This window comes from Camelus bactrianus, chromosome 12 (genome assembly GCF_048773025.1).
Source record: "Camelus bactrianus isolate YW-2024 breed Bactrian camel chromosome 12, ASM4877302v1, whole genome shotgun sequence".
Taxonomy (NCBI): Eukaryota; Metazoa; Chordata; class Mammalia; order Artiodactyla; family Camelidae; genus Camelus; species Camelus bactrianus.
The window spans coordinates 60,910,801-60,930,725 of NC_133550.1; the positions used below are offsets into that span (position 1 = coordinate 60,910,801).

Below are 19,925 nucleotides of genomic sequence, written 5' to 3' on the forward strand. Positions count from 1 at the left end.
CCCCTACTTTAGAGCCCCCCAGGATTCCATAAGGCCAGTAGGTTTGCATCTCTCCCATCTCCAAGCCCCCACCCCATCCACCACAGAACAGCAGACACTTAGGTTTGTCTTTCCTAGGCTCTGTTAAATCATTTACCACCCCTCCATCTGCTCTTCCTGCTTCTGTGCTGTGGTTTGGGGTCACAGGTGTCTCCGGCTTTCTTTGAAGACGAGAGTCTGTGTTTCTGTTTCATGTTCTTCTTCTTGTTGGGCTGCTTTTCAGCCAGGGGTGAGGGGGTGGAAACATCTCTACCTGGCACCTTGAGGCCAGCATCTCTTCCTTTTTCTGTTGAATGCACTTCTGTGGTATGTTGATCAAACCCCATGGCAGGTGTTGATTTACACGTCTGTTTCTCCCACTAGCCTCTGAGCCCCTGGGGAGCAGACGGCTGGGTCTCACCCCTGCCTCCAAGCACCACTTGGCATAGAGTGTATTGTTAATACATGGGAACTGAATTGAACTGAACTTTAGATTATATGGATGACTGCTCATCCTTTCACTTCTTCAAAGGCTTCAGAAGTCTCTAGAACTATCCTAGATCTGTCACCCTCCCCAGAGCCTACCTTGCCCTGCCACCCACATCCCACAAGGCCTAGATAGTCAGATGTCCCCAGGGATGACTATTTCTTGGGCAATGAGGGAGTTAAGAGTGTAGGGAGGAGGGGTAAGAGGTCAAAGGAAGAGACAGCAGAGACTTTGGCCCCAGAAAAGTCATTGTTTCAGTGTAGCCCTGTATCATCTCTCATGATTCTGTGAGTTAGCTGGGCTCAGTTGGGTGGCTCTTCTGCTCCACCTGCTGTTGGCTGGGGCTGCAGTCATCTGGGGACTCAACTGCACTGGCACATCCAAGATGGCTCATGCATATGACTGGTGCCTGGGTGAGAATGCTGGAAGGCTGGGCTCAGCTGGGTCACTAGACTGGTTGGGTCTCTCTCTCCATTAAAGTCCATTCTTTCATCTGCTTATTCAATTATATAAACAACAAACATTTATCCCAGCGTCCACTAGGCGCAGGTACTAGTGGATCATGGTGGCCCTACACTATAGCATCTGAGTGGCATAATTATGTTTCTAAATGAAGAAGACCCCCCAGGCTGCCTGGTAGGAGGCTGAAGTATAGGCAGGGAGAGTGGAGGCAGGGAGGCCAGTGAGGAGACTGTAGCTACTGTCCAGGGGATGGTTGCAAGGCTTAGAGCCAGGAGCAGCAGTGGCAGATGAGGGGTTGGGTTTAACAGATATTGGGAGACTGAATTTTCCAGGCTTGGTGACCAATGAATGCTGGGTGACAGAATGGGAGAAGTCAGGGGGACCCCAGGCCTCTGCTTTGGGAGAAGGCCCATGGAGAAGCCAGACAGAGAGCCCCAAATGAAGTAGGCTTATCTGGCAGGTGCTTTCCTCACCCATCAGGCAGTGATGTTATTGCAAGGGGCCAAATCTAATACACCCAAGCCCTGCCACCCAGCCCAGGACTGGCACTAGGTGGGTGCTTGGGGAGTGGCTGTTGTCGAATGAGTGAGCATCATCATGTTGTCAGCTCCTGCCCACAACTAACATTTCTTCCTGTTTCAAAACCCCTCACCCACTTCCTTCAAGGTTTTTCTTTCTTACCTAAAGGGGATCTGGTCCTCAGCCAATTTTCAGAGCAGAAACGAGTTACTCACCCCATGTCCAGTGAGTTCTGGACACAATGATACAATGGAATGAGCACTAGGCCAGGAGTCCTAAAATCTCAGTTATAATTGCTGTCAACTAACAGTAACAGAAAGCTTGACTAACAGTGACATAAAGAGATAGGTGGTTTCATTTTCACTCTATTGCCTTAACAAGGCAGCCATTGGCATTTGTTCAGCTATCGACCAAAGTTGGGAAGGATCCAGGCTTTTTTATCTTTCTGCTCTTCTATTCTTAACATGTTAGGCTGTATTTTCAAGTTTGTGGCTTCAGGTTCATAATGTGGCTGCTGCAGCTCCAGACATCTCATCAGTGTTCATCAGGGAAGGGGACAGGACAAAAGGTAGCATTGGCTGGCTCTATCGTTTTTTATGGGAAAAAAAACAAAAACTTTTTTTGATTCCAGCTGATTTTCTGGTCTTGTTGGCCAGAACTGTGCAAACTTGGAACTTCAGCTGCAAAGCAGCCTGGGAAAACAAATATTTGTGTCTGGGGCTAGATAGATTGCTGCTCTGCACAAAACTAGGGTCCTGTTAGCAAGGAGGATGGGAGTAGTGGTAGTGGGTGGAAAAGTACAGTGTCTGCTTTACTGAGCCGAGCTCTAACTCCTGTGCCTCTATTTCTTTCTTTACAAACCAGACCAGCTCGTACCTACATTAGAATTAAATGAGATCGTGTGTGCTCAGTGAGACCACGCAATGGTGAGAGAATTTATTTACTGACATTATTATTGGTATAGAGCAAGGACTGTGTCCATTGGGGTGGGCTCAGTGGAAGAAACACATGGCAGAGCAGGTGTGAGCACAGGAGAGAGGGAGGTGGGGTGTGGCCAGGCCTCAGGGCCACCAGGAGGGTCCTCAATTTATCTCAAGGCCCCAGAAGAGCAGGGAGCAGAGAGGCTCTCCTCTATTCTGGCCCACTGGAAGGGGTTTCTTGGGGCTTTTAAACACTGAACATATTAATGTATGGGGTCTGACCCCTACACATCTGTGTCTGTGTCATGTGTCGTGTGTGTGTATGGGGGTGGGAATGGGGAGAGTTAGTGGATTTTTGGTTTGTTTCAGAGGAGAAGTAACTTTAAAAACACAACGATCTTGTCTGAGCTGAGACCAGGAAAGGCCCTGGGGTTTCCCCCTGCACCCTGTCCCTTTCAAGAGGGTGGGTCTCCTGGGAGGCAAATAAGCTGAGGTCTTGCCTTGGAACTTCAGGACTTAGGAGGGCAGTGGAGGTGGCCGGGAGCTCTGGGAGAGTGGGGAATGGAAGCCCACAGTGTTTCCCTGGCTGGGAATTGGGGGACTTCTGTGTTGTCAGGAACGGGGTCTTAGATCTCTGTTTTCATTCCTTTCTTTTAGCTTCTCTAGAGTGGCAGCCCCTGAGGGCAAGAGTTCAGGTGCACCGCTGGCCCCCTGCACCTAGAAGAGTGCCTGGCAAGGAGCAGGTGCTCAGTAAACCTGTGTTGAATGAATGGATGAAGCTCAGACAGAGAAGCGTAATCGTCTTCAGGATGGGAAAGTCTGGCACTCATGAATTAGTGAACACTGAGGTGGGACAGGCTCCACACCTGGTACCATGACCCTTTCGGATGAACTTCTTAAGTCCTTACCGCAGCCTCATCTCTCTTTTAAAGAAACTTGCCTGTGCTTAGGGCCTGCTGGGGCCGGCATTGCGTCTTTACACCGTTCAGACAGTTTCCTGGGACCTCCAATAGTGGCGACTGGGGGTTTCTGGTTGCTTGACACCCAGATTCCCAAATTCCGGTAAGGTTCTCAGTCTCCATTTCAGACCCAGCGCCCCCCCCCCCTTCACCTAGAGTGTGTGGTTTGGCGCGGGGCTGCCTCCACTCCTTGCTCTGTGCAGCATGTAGCCCAGACTTGACCAATCGGACCACAGCATCTTCCTAACAAATATAATTGGTTGAAGGGACAGCCCAAGACCTATGCTAGTCCAATCAGAGTGAGCCTGAATCAGAACTTAGCCTGCGGCAGACACTTGCTTTTTTTTTTTAAACTGAACTTGAACCTGGAAGGATGAAGCCTTAAGAGTCACCTGCCTAAGAATGAACCAGACAGCAGAAGGTAGAGCAAAGAGGTACAGGAAAGTGAGCCCTGATGACACCATTGAGTCCCCTTGATCAAGCTATAACTGAAGTCATGATATTTCCAACCTTGAATCAATAGATTTATTTTCTGCTTAAGCAGGTTGAACTGGGTTTCTATTTGCAATGGCAAAAGTCCTGACTGGCAGGGTCTGAAAGTCTTAAGACTCTCACAAGTAAATGCAGCTCAGGATCCTGTGAGTGGAGCAGAAAGGCTTGAGATGGCAGGAGTCAGCCGGACCCAGCCTCTTGACTGGCTGGGCAGATGCCCGCAGACATTTTAGAAAATATGAATGTTTTATGTTGTCCCAAAAGAGGACTAAGACCAGAGAAGTAAACTGCTGAGACATTTTAGCTCAGTAGGAGAACTTTCAGACAAGAAAAACCATCGATATTGGGGTAAACTGCCTCAGGAGGGAGAGACTTGTCCCTGAACATACACAAGTGGTGGCTGGCAACCATCTGGCCCGACGTTTCCAGAGGGGATTCAGGCATTGGATGGAAGGCATATACAGGTAGATGATGCTATGTGGGGGCGTCTGACCGCAGCAACGCAGGGGTGGTTTATTGGGTCCTGGGGCTCCCCTCTGGCCCCTGGGAGTGCAGGAGCATGAGGGGATGGGGATGCAGCGCCTACAAATTCATACCCTTCGGGCCCCAGAGGGCCTCCAGCACAGAGAAGACGATCAACCAAGCTCTGAAGCCATCTGCTAAGAGACGCCACAGGGAGGGGACAGCATGGCCAGTCGGGGTGCCGTCAGGCTTTTGCTGGGGGCCCTGAAGGGTCAGAAGCACCTCCCATGGCTGGGAGGGCTGGGTACGTCCTGGAAGGAAGATAGGCAGGCAGTAAGAATCTGGGGACAAGCAGAATCCACAGCCCACACCCAGCTTTTGCTCAAGGTCTGCCAAGTCCTTTCCATTCTTCTTGTCCCCCCTCCAGGAAGCCTTGTGGCTGCCTCCAACCCACACCCACCCATCTTCTGCCCCCAGCAGCATCATAGCTCAGGCTGCCCTGCTTCACCCCTATATATGGGTGTCAGGCCTTCCTGGCTCAGCTCAGGTCTCCTGAAGGGCAGGGGCCAAGGTATCTGCACCCTGGTCCTCCCGCCCTCCTGCAGGGACGCGGAGTGGGAACTCACTGACCCCACGCCTTGGCTCAGGTTTCCTGGCATTTTCTGAGACCCTGGACCTTCCTTCTGGGAATTGGGCTCACAGAGCGGGACTGGATCCGAGAAATGGGGAAACTGACGCCTCTTTGATGCTCCCTCATCTGTCCTGGTTTAAATGCCATCCCAGTGAAACTTAGGGCCCCTGAGCAGGGGCCTCCCTCCCAGCTGGAGCCCGCTCTGTGTGGGAAGTGGTGTGGGGAGCGGGGGAGGGGACAGAGGGTCCTGAAGCTGAAGGGGAGGGGTTCTCACCCCTAGAGGATGCTGCAGGGCCGCTTCTGCGGCCGTGTGGGCTGGGGGCACAGGACAGCGCGGATCGCCTCGTCAAAGACGGTCTTCAGGCCTCGCTGGGTGAGGGCGGAGCACTCCAGGTACTTCACCGAGTCTGGGTCAGGGCAGAAAGAGGGTAGGGGCCTGGGTCAGGGCCGGGCAGAGCCCCCTCCCAAGCCACATCACTGCGCCAGGCTGTGGGGCCCACCTGGGCAGTGTCACTCAGGGCAGGGTATTCACCCCTCGGGCCCAGCTTCCTCATGTCTGAAATGGGGAGTTTGAATTCAGAGGGAGAAGTTAAGACCCATGAGAGCAGGTGTGTGTCTTTCTTGGGCAGGGAAGCCCTCAGTTTGCAGAAGGCAGCAGGAATTCTGATACTTTCCTGGCAAGAAAGGAGCTCAAGCTACAGTGACTAAACCTATGGGCACCTCACTTTCTTCAAGAACATCGCCACATACCTACCTCCACGCTTCCCCTGGGAGGCCTGAGGAACCCACGGCTCACGCACCAGGCCCTTCCAAATGTCACCTAATTGGTCCTTAGCATCACCCCATTTTACAGATGAGAAAACTGAGGCTCAGAAGTCGCTTGTCCAAAGTCACGCGCTAGACATGTCCCCTCCCCCTAGAGGTGGCTGGGGGCCCTCAGCAAGAAGAATGGGGACTAGGGAGCCCCCCTTCCCCCAGGAGGGGACAAGACTTCTCCCATGTGACCATTCAAGGCTGGAGCCTGGGGCACAGCCAGCGAGAAAGGCAAGCTGAGCCCTGACTCCCAGGGCCAGTGTTCCATGGCCTTCTGGAAGGAATCTGTGTGAGTTCCTGTGTTCACTACAACCCAAGCAGTTTCCCTGAAGTGAGCAACAAAAAAATCCCCCTGAGAGAGGCCTGGGGGCTGATTTCAGAAATAAGAGGAAGGAGAGGGCCAGGGGAGAGGGGGAAACTATGTCTCCTCGCTGGGGAGAAGGAAGCAGATGGACGGTGATCAGCACCTGCTCCCTGCCAGGCACTGAGCTGGGCGCCTCCAACAACCCTGTGAAGAGATACTATGATTCCCCACGTCCCAGGTGAGGAAACAGGCCCAGAGAGGGGAAGCCCTGGACCCAGAGACACACAGCTGGGAGAGGGGAGCCAGGCTCTAGGGAGGGGCAGCCTGGGGACCAGGGAAGCCCGCCAATGCCTGGGGCTGGGAGAAGGAAAGGGTGGGGCAAGGAAGAGGACACTGAGACTCAGAGGAGATGTCACTTGTCCAGCGTCCCACACTGGATGTCCCCCTTGCCTGTGGGAACATTCTCCCACCGGGGAGCACGGGCAGTGGTCTCAGGGCTCATTTGGCAGGAGCGGAGCATCCCCAGCTGGGGCCAGGAGTCTCGTCACTATTACCCTCTGTGCCCAGAAGGGTGTCACTGGGCATTTGGCCACTGTCTCCCTGCAAGGGACCCTAGCCAGTGACCACTTGTTCCTTCCACACCCACCAACTGCGTACTCCTTGGCACCTGCCACCCTCTTGCTTCTTGACTCAGTGGTGTCCAGAGAAAGGGTCCTGACTGGGGGCCTGGCCACTCCAGGACTTTGGCCAGTCCCCTTCTCTGGGCCTCAGTCTCTCATCTGTGGGGGCAACAGATGATTTCAGTCATGACTGAGGGAGCCAGGCAGCCCGAGTTCGAGTCTAGACTCTGCCACATCCTGGCTGGATGGCATTAAGACAGTAACTTCTCCTCCCTAAGCCTCAGTTTCCTCCCCTGTAAAGTGAGGTGGTGAGAGTCCCTCCTTCATAGTTGCTATGACAGTGAAGTGGGAGAATGCACGGGCCCAGCACCCAGGAAGTGCTCAATCTATGCCGCCCATGATTAGCAGCTGGGATCAGAGCTGCCCCACAACTTATCATCGTCCTGGGCTGGTGGGCAGAGGAAGCAGCTGTCCTGCTCATCAGCCCGCAGGTCCCTCAGGCTCCCCCTTGGCCTGGGCTGGTCTGAGGCAAGTTCAAGGTCACTTCCCCTGCCCCATCCCCACCTGGGATCAGCTGCAGGAAGGATTGGCTGGGGGCCAAGGCAGGACCCCCCAGTCATCTCCTCACGGAAGAGAAGGGACCTTTGGGGAGTGTGTAGGCTGGCTTGTGTCAATGGGGAAACTGAAGTCCAGAGAGGGAGAGCCACTGGCTCGAAGTCACACAGACAGTCAGTGCCAGAGCTGGGAGCAGAATCCAGGCTTCCAGGACCTGTCTTATACCAAATCCTGTGCTTTAAAAAGGAAGGGTCAGATGCAGCTGGAGAGTCACTGTCTTGGGTGGAAAGAGTCCAGAGAGGACAGGCTGGTCAGAAAGATGAGCAGGCAGGCGTGCAGTCCCCAGCATTAATGAGGAAAGACCAGCGGGGCTGCGAGCCAGAGCCCCTAAAATGGGGCCTAGGGCCGGGGTTTAAGCAGCAGTGGGGGCTCCTGGGACAGATGGCCATGTCACTGGGCTAGTCATGTGAAGGGGGAGGTGACGGCTGCGGTTTCTCTTCCTGTGAAGAGATGTGAGTCCCCAGGGCCCTCCCAGTTCCGGCGGAAGGAAGAAGGGTAAGGCTGGGGCAGGGATGGGTTGGGGAAGGCCCAACTAGTTCAGGGGCCAAACCCTGGGCCTGCGGGACCCTGTGGTGAGACAGAGTATCCTGGGCAGGCAGGTCGCTGCTCAGAGTGGCCAAATCCAGCTGGTGGTCCCAGGCTCTTGGACAAGTGTCCCATCCCTGGGCTGTAGGCAGGTTAGGGCCTGACCAAGGACAGCAGGCCTGTACGCCATGGAAGAGGCCAGACCCATCGGTCATCACCTCCATGGTGCAGGCAGCCCTGAGCCACCACGAGGAGGCCCCCAAGCCAGTAGTTTGTTGTCCTGTGTTCAGATCCTGATTCTGCCACCTACCAGCTGCGTGACCCTGAGAAGCCACTACACTTCTGTGGCCCAGTGATCAAGAAGCAAAGAGGAGTTGGGTTGAGAAGCTGGGGCGGGGGCTGGGGGATGGTGGGAGTTGGGAAAGGAAGACGAGAAGGAGGCAGAAGAAAAGGCATTACCCTTCAAACCCAAGCAGAAGCACCTCCTCCAGGAAGCCTCCCCGGTGCTCTGTGCAACCACAGCACACCCCTGCTTCTGTCTGTCAAAAGGCACTCATCTCAACACCTGCTTATGGATTATACTGCTAATAATAATTAACTCAGAGTGCTTCCCATGGGTGGTGCTGCTCTAGGAACCTCCTGGGTACGAATTCATTTAATGTTCCCAACCACCCAGAACTGACACTGTTGAGGAAATACAGGCACAGAGAGGCTAAGTGACCCGCCCAGGTCCCACAGCTACTCCACAGCAGGGCCAGGGTGGGAAGCTCACAGCCTGGCCCTGAAGCCTGTGTTTGCCATCACCACCAGGCAGAGTCGGGGCTCCCCCTGCACCCAGCTCCCCTCTTTGAGCCCGAGCCTCGTACCAATCTCCTTGGCCAGTGCCAGGCCCTGCGGGTAGGTAATAGGCGCCAGCTTCTTCTCCTTCAGCTTCTCGATGGTGTCCTTGTCGTCCCGCAGGTCCAGCTTTGTGCCCACCAGGATGATGGGTGTGCTGGGGCAGTGGTGCCGCACCTCAGGAAACCACTGGGCCGGGGAGTGGGGTGCGGGGTTCATGCAGGGAGCAGGGGAGCGGGAGAGTGGGGGAGAAGAGGGGCACCAAGTTGGAAAAAGATGGGGGGGGGGTGTGAGGGTGTGAGAAGAGACGTGTGCAAGGCCCAGGACATGTGGTTGCAGGAAAAGAGGAGGCCAGATTTTGTGCAGAGAAAAGAGGCAGGCATGAGGATGTGGGAGGAGGGGAGGAGACACAGTTAGAAAGCAAAGTGCAATGTATCAGCCCCCGCTGAGACTCTGAGTCTCATCCCCTGAGTCCCCCTGCCCCACACCAGCCCTTGTTGGCACGGAGGACCCTCTCTGCCCATACCATCGCTGCTCCGGTCCCTCCCTCCCATGCTCCTTCCCTCAGGGTCACCTGCTCCATCACCCCAAGCTCCTGCTCCGTCCCACTCACCTTGGCACGGACATTCTCGTAGGAGGCTGGGCTGACGAGGGAGAAGCAGATGAGGAAGACATCCTGGGGGATCAGGCAAGGGTCATTCCTAAAGGGAGGTCTGGAGGCATCCCCCTTGGGCCCTCCCACACCTGGGCAGCCACTGAGGGCTGGAATAGCCCGGGGGATGCTGGGTACTGAGGATCCACTGGAGAAGGGACTCCTTTCCTGCCTCTGCTACCAGGCTGCTGCTTGTTAGGAAGGAACAATCCTTCCTAAAAGCCAGGGCTTGTTCTAAGCAGTTTACCCTCACACACCGCTGTAGCAGCACTGCTAAAGCCCCATTCTACAGATGGGAAAAGTGAGGCTTATAAGGATTAAAGGGTCTGCTATCTGGAACTCCGGAATCCACACTCCTCACCAGACATTCACTACCCTGTCGTCTGATCACCAGCCCCAGCCCTTTCCCTATCCCAAAGGGAGAACCTAGCAGCCACAGAGCCAACTGTAGGTGTACCCACCTCTCTCCTCCCCACCCCAGCACCCCCAGGGCTCACCATCCTGAGTTCCCTAGTGGGTCCCTGTCCAGGATCTGCCTCCCCTACTCACTGAGAACCAGGTGGTGCCAGAGCCCCTAAAGCAGAGGGGCTGGGAGGACAGATGGGCAGAATGATGACAGGGGCTGATGGAGGGCTGGGAGGGAGTGCAGGGATTCCTCCAGCTCATCCTTAAGGAGAGGGTCAGGGTTCACCAGGCCGAGCTGGGAGCTGGGCAAAGGACATCCCAGGCAGAGGGAACAGGAATGCAAAGGCCAAGACCACAAAGACGGGGTGGGGCAACATACCGTCTGCGGGTAGGAGAGCGGCCGGAGGCGGTCATAGTCCTCCTGTCCAGCCGTGTCCCAGAGCCCCAGGTTCACGGGCTTGCTGTCCACCATCACATTGGCTGAATAGTTGTCAAACCTGTGGGAGCAGGCAAGGCAGAAGGGTCAGTCTCCAGTCCCAGAGTCTGAGGACTTGCAGTCCACGGTCCTACAGCAGAGGCCAAGACCCAGAGAAGGGCTACAACAGGACCCAAGTCACACAGCATTATGCAGTTGGGTTTTCTTTTTTCTTTTTTTGAAATACTGATTCATTGCATTAAATAATTTTACACACAGCTAAGCAAGCATCAGCTATTTTCTGCCCTTACTCATCCTTGGGAGAGATGATTTTTCGAGGCTGTACAACTTTCCCACCAAGGCATGATGAGAATAAACTTTACCTGCCTCCTAGGCTGGACGCTGTGGCTAGTCACCCAGTATTTGTTGAATGAGTGTTCATCCCCATCTTAGGTTGGGGTCACCCAGAAGCAAACCCAGCGATGAGGAAGCAGTACAAGTGGTTTATTTGGAAGTGACCCCGGGCAGCCGAGGAAAGGGAGTGGGGAAGAGGAAGGGACAGCAGCCAATATAGAACATGCTATTGAGCTGTTACTGGCGGGGGTGGGGGAGAGCATGGAGGGACTCGAACTAGGTTTTGCTGGTGCCACTGTGCTCAGGGCGTCCCCCAGAGGATGCAGGAGGGAGCCAGGGTATTCACCCACCATCTCCACCACGCACTGACAGAGGGATGTCCTGGGGTGTTAATTCCCCTGGCCTTCCAGCCCACCCCGAGCACGTGCCAAAAGCTGTCAGTCATGGAAGATTTCGGGAAATATCACTGGCACATACTGGAAAGACTCTTGCTAAGGGATAGGGTGGGGCAGATGCTAAAATCTCCCTGCTGGTACCAGAGAGGCCTCCGCGGCAATCAAACGAGCTTCCAGATTTTTTGAATTCAGTCCAGTAGTTTTCTCACTGCACACATCCCTAAGAGGGAGAAGCTGGTTCATACTCTGGAAGAGCAAACTGGGATCAGAGAGGTAGAGTGACTGGCCCAAGGCCATACAGCCAGTGAGCAACCAAACTAAGTGAGGAGCCAGTTTCATCTGATTCCACATCCAGTGCTCCCTGCCCCTTGCCACAGCTGCGCTGCCACAGATGGGCTGGGGACCACCACCTTCTCTCTCCTCACTGAGGTCACCCACGGAGGCCCTGCTCCTCGTCCTCTAAGCTGGGCCACTGAGACCTCAGGCTCCTCCACCTTCTCCTCCTAGTCCTCCCCTCACACACCAGCCAAGCCATTCCATTTCCAGGTAAGGCTCACCCCTCCTGCCTCCCTGAGCTTGTTCACCATGTGCCCCCTGCCTGTACCCAGACCACGTGGTCCTCCGCACTCTCCAGCCTTTGCTATTGTCTGTGCCCCTCTCAGGAACACCCTTTCACCCCCTTGTCACCTTTGTCTCCTATTCATGCTTCAAAACCCTGCCCAAGCAGTCCCTCCTTTGTGGGGAAAACTCCCGGCCACCTCCTTCCCTGTCCCCCACCTGGAAAGAGCTTGTCGTCCCCACCCTCAGGCAACTGCTTTGACTCAACTATGAGCCAACATTTAGTGTGTCTCCTTCCTGCCACAGGCTGTGGGCTCTGTGGGGGCGGGGCCCATGTCTGCTTCACCTCTGATGTCTCAGGACTGGCACCTAGTGAGGGTAGGTGGATCGGAGTCAAACCAAACCGAACTGAAGCCCTTGGGGTGCCACCTTCTCCACGAAGCCCTCACAGAATGCTGCTCAGTGACAGGCTGCAGAAGCCCTAATATTTCAGAGCAACTCCAAAGACATCTGTCCTGAGACAGGCACCCACCCCTAAAAAGAGTGGGCAGTCTGACGTGTTTAACACACTGTGCCCGTTCAGCCCTGGTTCCGCAGATGGCCCTGCTCCCTCCTGCCTGGAAAGCTCCTGCAAACGCCTGACTTCCCACTCTTCTTCTTTCGCCGTGCTAGGCTGACTCTTACTCATCCCCAGTCTAGCCCACTTCAAGGTCACCTCTTCCAGGAAGACTGATCTGAGTCCCAGCCTGTTCGGGGCCCCCACCCAATCCCAACTCAGAAATCTTTGGTAAATTCAGCACCCAAATGGCAGACATCAAGCCTGGCTTGTTCCTCACTGCCCCTGGAGGCCAGCATGGCATTGGGCACATAGTAGGTGCTCTGTGTACCTACTCTGGGTACCACTCATATCGCCGTGGGATTTCAGATAGAAGGAGCTGTCCAGGGAGACACCACTGGGCATGATGGGAAAAGAAGTGCCTGAGGTTTTTTTTGGCTTTGGCCAGAAACACTCCTCTGGGATGAGCTCAGGATGTAGAAACATTTTCCTCTAATGTCCAGTTTGAAATTCTAGCGCCAAAAAGCCCCCCAAGATTCCTTGAGCCAAAAGCATCTGTCTTCTCCAAGCCACCTCCAGTAGCAATGGGGAAAGAGCTGATTTCTGGGAGGTATAGCAACACTGAGCACCTACTCTGGGGCTGGGCAGAGGTCCAGGGACCTTCATACATACATTAGGGACCATGTGACCCAAGACAAAAGAACTTCAAGTTATTCCCATTAGACAGTTGAGAAAACCTAGGCCCCCAGAGGTCAAATAACTTGTCCAAAGCCAGCCAGCTCATAAGGAGAGGAGCTAGGATTTGAGCCTGGCTCCTTCTGCACACTCATTTGTGAGAGAGCAAGTAGACAAATGCACTGCAGGAGGGTTCATTCACCTGGGGTTAGCCACCCAGAGCTGGGAGAGAGCAGAGAATTCCTTGTGAAGCCTCATCTTGGCTGTGTGACTCTGGGTGAGCAACCCAGCTTCTCTGAGCTTCGCTTTCTTCACTGTGAAAAATGCCCTATCTTTTGGGGTCATTAGGAGGATCCAGGGACAGAGGATGTTCAAGCCACCCCATGGGGAGATGCTGAGAAGCTGAGCATTCTCATCCCTAAACATCCCATCCCTGGCCCCTCCCCAGGGGACGAGCTGCCAGAGCCTGAGTGGTCACTGCAGGGACAATGATCTAAAACTCCCGGTGTCCCCCTTACTTCGGAGACCCTCTGGCAGCCAGGACCAGAGGAACCTGACACCACCACCATGGCTAACCCTTACTTCCATTTTCCAGATGAGAAACCGAGGCTCGCGGACAGGAAGGGACTTGCCCAAGATCTCATAATCAGTTGGTGGCAGAGCCAGGGCTCGATCTTGTTACCCAGTTCAGAAAAGCCCACGGTGGAAGCATCACTCCCAGTTCCTGGCTGGGGACTGAGTGGCATTTGAGCCAGGGTGTGGGGGCTGACCCTGAGCCATGGAGAGGGCAGGGAGCTCAATGATTTTCTTAAACTGAGATGGTTTCAGTGGGCTCAGGAAGAGGATGCTATCATTGTGCCCGTTTTACATATGAGGAAACTAAGATCCAGTGCCTGAGAGAGACGCTTGGCATGAGAGTGCTCATGGCCACACGGCTGGAGTGCTCTCACCCAGAGTCCGTGTGGCCTCTTTCTGCACCCCCTCCCCCCACCAGGGCTGCAGGCCTGGCATGGAGTGGAGGAGGGGGATGGGGGACATGAAAGGGGGCTCAGCACCAGACATCACCTGACCCCCGCCAAGGCACTCACAGACCACAGAGACCAGGGGGTGTGCCTGTCTGGTGACTTGGGGGCCAGGGAGGATTGACAGGTCAGGTGGGGCGTGGACCACTGTTGTCTCAAGGTCATGGTTCTCCAGACAGTGGGGATCCACCCAGGCAGGGAGGTGACATGATTAGCTCTGCATTTAGGAAAAGGCCCTCTTGGCCGGTGGCCGGAGAAGTCTTGGAGAAGGGTGAGAGGGGAAGCCGGGAGAGCCATGGGAGGCTCCTACAGAGAGGAGATGGGGGAAGCGAAGAGGGGCCCCAGATAGGGCTCGAGGGGACAGAAAGGGTGTATGAGCAGCGGGGAGTCTTGAGCCAGCTGGACACAGTGCGGGGCCAGCATGCCTGGTGGCAGGAGTACAGGGTCAGGGGAGTCGGGAGGCCAGCAGGGCAGCTCGGCAGGACCCCTGGTGCGTCCAGCTCGAGAGGCTGGAGGGCACCCTGTCTATGGGAATTGCTTGCTTTGCCAGTTTACAAAGGAAGGTGAAAACTAAGTACCAGCTGATCTGACCTAAATTAACCACATGTGTCCTTCCTTCCCAGAGAGAAGCCCCACAGAGCTGAGCCCCTGCTGGTGGCTGGGTTCCAGCACCTTCTCAGGGCAGGCTGGAGCATGCTCAGGTGGTCGGGTCACTTCGGAGCCCCCTCAGTGTGCTCGGCGCTGATCTAGTGGACTAGACAGACCAGGGCTCTGTCCTCATGGAGCTCCCATCCCAGCAGGGGAAGTCAGATCAGGACTGGCTATGCAGACCCTCAGGAGGGGGGAGGGATGGACAGGGCCCAGGGAGAGGGTGGAGCGGCTTCAGAGGTGGGGGTCAGGGAGGGGATATCTGAGCAGGGCACTAGGTGGAGAAGTGGGGAGCGCAGCGGCCTAGGGGAGGCTGTCAGGTCTGGTCCCTGAGGAAGCCGGGAGTCCAGAGTGGAATGGCTAAGAGATGGCTTTTAAGGGAGGAATTTGGGTCAACATGTGGCTCCATCTAATTTTTGATTTGAAAGCTGGGCTTCCGTTTGAGAATGATGGTAAGAAAGGAGGGCAGGTCAGGGAGGACCTCCCCCCCAATGTCACAGGCACCGGAGAGCAGGGTCTCCTGCCAGGTCTTTGTATCCCCAACACCCAGCACAGGACCATCCACAGAGCAGGCTTCGGTCTCCCCGCCTGTGAGACGGGCTGTTATCCCCCAACCCTCGCAGCAAGCTGAGTCCAGCTCTCCCTCTTATCTGTTCCAGCCCGCATCTCCTGGCCCCACCAAACCGTCCCATCCCCGGCCCCAGCGCTCTCTGGACCTTTATCTCTGTGCCAGAGATCACGAGCTGCCTGCTTTCCCCAACTCTACTCTGCCCGGCTGCCCCCACCCTCCAGTGCCGAGGGCTCAGTGTGACTTATTTCCCCTCCCTGTCACAGGGGTGCAGGCCCTGCAGCAGCTGGTACAGAACTGAGCAACTCTGTAGGGAAGGCAAAGAGGGTGGGGTGCAGGGCTGGCCACGTACTGGGCAGGGCCCGATGCAAAACAAAAATGCAGGGCCCCGTGTTCAAACATTAAGAATTTCAGTATATGGTAAACTGACTATACTTTAATTAAAAAAACCTTATTAAAAAAAGAATTTCAGTACGTACAAAATAGATAAACAATGAGGTCCTACTGGATAGCACAGAGAACTATATTCAATATCTTGTAATAATTAATAATGAGAAAGAATATATATATACGTATAGCTGAATCACTGTGCTGTACACCAGAAACTAACACAACATTGTACATCAACTATACTTCAGTAAAAAAAAGCAAACAAATAAAAAACAACACCAACAAAAGAGAATTTCAGGATGGGGACATTAGAGCATTAAACCAAGTGCAGGACCCTTCAGAATGTGGGGTGCTGTGCCCACCCAGAAGCCAGCCCTCTCCCCGACTCAACTCCTTAGAGTCCTCTCTGTCCGTCTGCAGGGTTGCCCAGGAAAACCAAATCCACTCGGGGCCACCAGGGGCCAGTCTCTCCAGGTTGCTGAGAGCGACTGGCCCTACCCCGGCCCCTCTAGTCCTGCCATCTTGCACCCAGAGAACTCGCCTCCCCTCTCCCTGCACAGAGAAGGCGCCCAGGCAATGAGCGTAGCGTCTCTCAGCCCAACACCGCCTCTTAAAGAAAGGGAAACTGAGGCTCAGAGAAGGGAAGCGATTGGTCTAAGGTTTTTGAGTCAGGGGGGTCTCCAGCCCTGCTGTGACAGGCAGAGACAGGAGCACGGGCAGTGCCAGCACAGCCCTGGTGACGATGACCTTCTGCAGGACCTGCCTCCCTTCCCTCGGCCCTGGAAGGTGCTGAGAAATGTTTGATGGCTGATGGTGAGTGTGCAGATAAGGGCGGGGGGTGGGGGGTCCCTGGCGCCAGGCCTCTTGGGAAGCTGGGAACTGAACTGGGGCAGGAATCAGTTTTCCCAGGCTTCCTACTCAGGTTTCTCTGCCCCCTTCCTGGCTGCCTGCCGTTCTCCTTCCTCAGGCTGGGGTCCCTGAGGCAACTGAAGCCTGGATCAGTGTCCCGGGAAGATTTGTAAGTAGAGGGAGCCCAGCCCACCTAGGGGACAGGCCCCCAAGCTGCTGTGAACCTCAGCTTCCCCGATGGGCACCCTGGGTATAAAAACACCCACCTCCCGTGAGGTCAAACGAGGTGACCCGTGTGTGACATTTCATCCAGGGCCCATGCACAGTAGGCACTCAATAGATGGTAGCTGTGATCCATCCTTCTAGGGCCTCCCCATGATGTTCAATTCAGGTTAACTCAAAACACGTGTATCGTGTATAAGACAAAGTGTAGATTACACTGTGCATAAGACACTCTCCTAAGACAGTGGGAAGACCTGAAAAGAACCAAGCACGGCCCCTGCCTTCCATCAGCTCATGGTCTTGGGAAAGATCAGACAAAGTCACTCTGGGGAATGAGACTCCCTCCAGCTGGGTCAGAAAGGCTTCCTGGAGGAGGGGGCACATGAGCTCTTAGACATGTGGACGCGGGAAGGAAAGGCCCTCCAGGCAGAGGGAACAGCTGGAGCAAAGGCCCTGAGGTAGAAATGCCCAGGGAGCGTTTGGTGACCAGGGGGCGGGAAGCAGACAGAACAGGAAGTGAAGTGCTGAGCCCTGAAGCCAGAGAAGGTCCCATAGAGCCTTGAACGCCGAGCTACGGAGCTGGGGGGCTGTCCTGAGAGGGATGGGGGCCCGCTGAGCATTGGTGAGGGAGGGACTGGTGCTTGCGGTTTACCCTTCCCTGAGTCTGACACCCACGTTCTCCTATGAACAGACTCGTCAGGTGACAGCCCTGCCTCCACACCCAACACGAGGGCAGGCCTCCGATTGGCCGCCAGGAGGCACTGCCCTTTCCCCCCGGGACACGCGTGTGCCCCACTTCGGTTCTCTGTGTCAAGGCCCTCAATTACCTCCTCCTCCACCCACCCCACCCCTATCCTGCCACTCCTCCGACCCAGCCCCTCTTCTACCCTGCGCTGCCTCAGGCCAGCGCTCTGCTCCCCTGGGAGCCCTCGGCGACCATCCTGGCTTTGGTTACTGGATCAGCAGGCAGCTGTGCCGGGCACAGACTGGTTGTGGCACGACCCCAAGTGCCCACGCACGCACGCCTGGCACACAGGAAGTGCCTGAAAAGGGTGGGCTTGGTGATGCATGTCCCCCCCACCCCCCGTCCTCTGAGCAGCCAGCCCGCCCTCAGAACTCACACAGTGGGGATGTACTCTCCCGGGAAGGCGTTGGTGGTGTAGCTGATGAGCAGGCACGTCTTGCCCACGGCTCTGAAAGACAGGAAATTCGAGAGGCCAGTTGTCATGGGCCCTGCCTGAGACATCACGAGATTTCTGGGCACCTGCTGGGTTCCCTAGCCCGGTCCTCAGGGAAGACCCAAGTCCACCCCTCTGGGCCTCTGTGTCCCCATCTGAGACTCCCTGTATCCGTCTTCTCACACCTGGGAGTCAGAAGACTTCTCTGGGGTGCTCACTAAAGGGCAGACTTTGGGGTCCTACCACCAAGATTCTGGATCATGGGTGTGGGGTGGAGCTGGGAATCTGTATTTTTAATAGGCTGTCCCCAGGTGACATGGATGTGGGCCAGAGGGTTAAGAGCATGAGGTACCCAGGAGGCCAGCTGAAATGGACCAGGCCGCAGGCCCCTGGTGCCTGACCAGGGTGCTGCCATCACTCCCCTGGGATTCAGATTCCTGTTTCACCACCTACCCAGTAGTGGTACAACCTTAGGCAAGTCACTTAACCTCCCTATGCCTCAGGAATCAGAGAGACCAGGGTTCAAATCCCGTGAAGTCTTGGCAAATTGCTTAACTTCTTTGAGCCTCAGTTTTTCCACCTGTAAAATGGGTCTAATATTGGGCTTGGTGGGAAGAGAAAATGTGACTCAGCCCAGGGTCTGACACATAGTACTAAATTAGGGATGGCCGCCATTATCTGCGCTGTCTTCACCCTCAGCCTGCTGGGCTGGGAGGGGGTGCAGGTAGCTCTGGGCCTTCCCCTGCTCCACCAGGTTTTGTCACTTCCTGCTCAGAGGGGGCTGGCCCCCTCTCCTCCTCACCCCTCCCCAGGGCCTGCCACCAAGGTAACTTTGAACAACTGGAACGTTGCCCTTGGCTTCCGCCCTCCCCTCTTCAGATCAGATACAAAGCAGAAGTGAGCGGGGCTGGGCAGGCGGGCCGATAACGGGCAGCCATGCATCAGAATCAGCTGAGGCCTGCCTGATAAACCAGCCCGCCCCAGGACAGGAAAATCGAGTCTCAAGGCCTCAGGCTGCCCCTCTGTAGGATGAGAGGGCTGGATAAGAGGCCTGCCCAGCTGGAACACGCTGGGGTGCCAGGGCTGCACCTACAGGAAACCCCAGGAGGTACCTGGGGGCTGGACCCCAAGACAGCGTTGCTGGCCAGGCTGGAGAGGCTGGAGAGATTAGCATATTGAACCTGGCATTTTACAGATGAGGAAACTGAGGTCTGTAGTGGGACACAACAACCTGAGGTTGTCCCTGAGATCTGACAGCTGAGTAGGCCCCTCAGCCCAGCCTGGCCCGCACTGACCCCCACAGTCACCCTCCCGCCCCCTCCCTCCTTCTTAGCTCTGTGTCCCATGCCCCTCCCCCTTCTGCTCCTCATCCCCCACACATCCTCCCCAACCAGGCAGGCTGACGTTAGGAGGCTACCTTTATTGAGTATGTGTGTACATGCAGGACAGCCGCTCCAAACATCTCAAGTGACACCACATCAACCCTGAGAGCGTGGACCTCTTCCCAGACTGCCAAGCTGAGGTTCAGAGAGGCAGTGTGACTTGCCCAAGGCCACACAGCAGTGCAAGTCAGTAACTAAAGCCAGTAACTAAAGCCCAGGTCAGCCTGGGGACCCACCCTCACTAGCATCCACAGAGTAGAAGACTTGAGGATCCAGAAGAGAGCGGCCCCAGGCACCCTCAACCACAGTCCTTGTACCCTCCACCTGGCAGTTTCTGGGGTGAGATAGGCAGCAACAGTGGAGCTGTTCTCAGCTCACCCCCGGGGTTCTCTCTGGGCCCTGAGAGAAAAAGGGAGCCCTTCCTCCGGCTGCCTCCCAGGGACTCCTATATCTGCAGGGCAGGGGGCTTCCCCAGAGTTGCCCGGGGCGGGGGTCTCAGGGTTACCCCAGGAGGGAGCTGTGTGCAAGTCCAGCCAGGTACCTACCCATCTCCCACCACCACACACTTGATGGCCTGCATCGTGTCCGAGGCCTGAGGGGCGGTGGTGGTGACAGTTCAGGGCACGGAGCGTTTCTGCAGGCACCGGGGGTGATGAGAGCCTGGACAGGCACCCTGACCGAGGAGCAGCAGCAGCGAGACAGAAGTCAGGAGGAAGCGGAAGGGGAACTTACCCAAGCTGCTGCCCCCACGGCCGTTTGCAGAAGGCGGAGCATGTGGTCTGGCAGAACAGCTCAAGGGTGGGGTGGCCCTCAGGTGCTGGGCTGGGCTGGGCCACCCCTACAGACATCCTGGCTCTGGAGCACCAGCGGGAGACTCACTTCCATGGACGGGGCCAGAGTTGTTCTCCAAGAACTTGAGGCTTCCGAGAATTTAGTTCTAAGCAATAAGCATTTAATGAGCACCTACTGTGTGCCAGGCACGGTATCAGGTG

General features: G+C 55.7%; 1 protein-coding gene across 3 annotated transcripts; it reads right to left on the minus strand.

Annotated features, from left to right (window-relative positions):
• Positions 1–4,346: 4,346 nt before the first annotated feature.
• Positions 4,347–19,655, minus strand: RAC2 (Rac family small GTPase 2). Of its 3 annotated transcripts, XM_010960347.3 has the most exons (7): positions 19,479–19,647; positions 17,495–17,566; positions 10,101–10,218; positions 9,278–9,340; positions 8,694–8,853; positions 5,225–5,357; positions 4,347–4,630 (listed from the first exon to the last, which is right to left on the minus strand). In XM_010960347.3, the coding sequence occupies exons 1-6, from the start codon at positions 19,511–19,513 to the stop codon at positions 5,227–5,229; spliced, it is 579 nt and encodes a 192-aa protein (XP_010958649.1). In that variant the 5' UTR covers positions 19,514–19,647; the 3' UTR covers positions 4,347–4,630; positions 5,225–5,226. The 3 variants fall into 3 exon arrangements, with proteins under 3 accessions (XP_010958649.1, XP_074231601.1, XP_074231602.1); XM_074375500.1 differs by lacking the exons at positions 17,495–17,566; positions 19,479–19,647 and adding an exon at positions 13,872–14,008; XM_074375501.1 differs by lacking the exon at positions 4,347–4,630 and having other exon boundaries at positions 5,278–5,357; positions 8,681–8,853; positions 19,479–19,655.
• Positions 19,656–19,925: the final 270 nt, after the last annotated feature.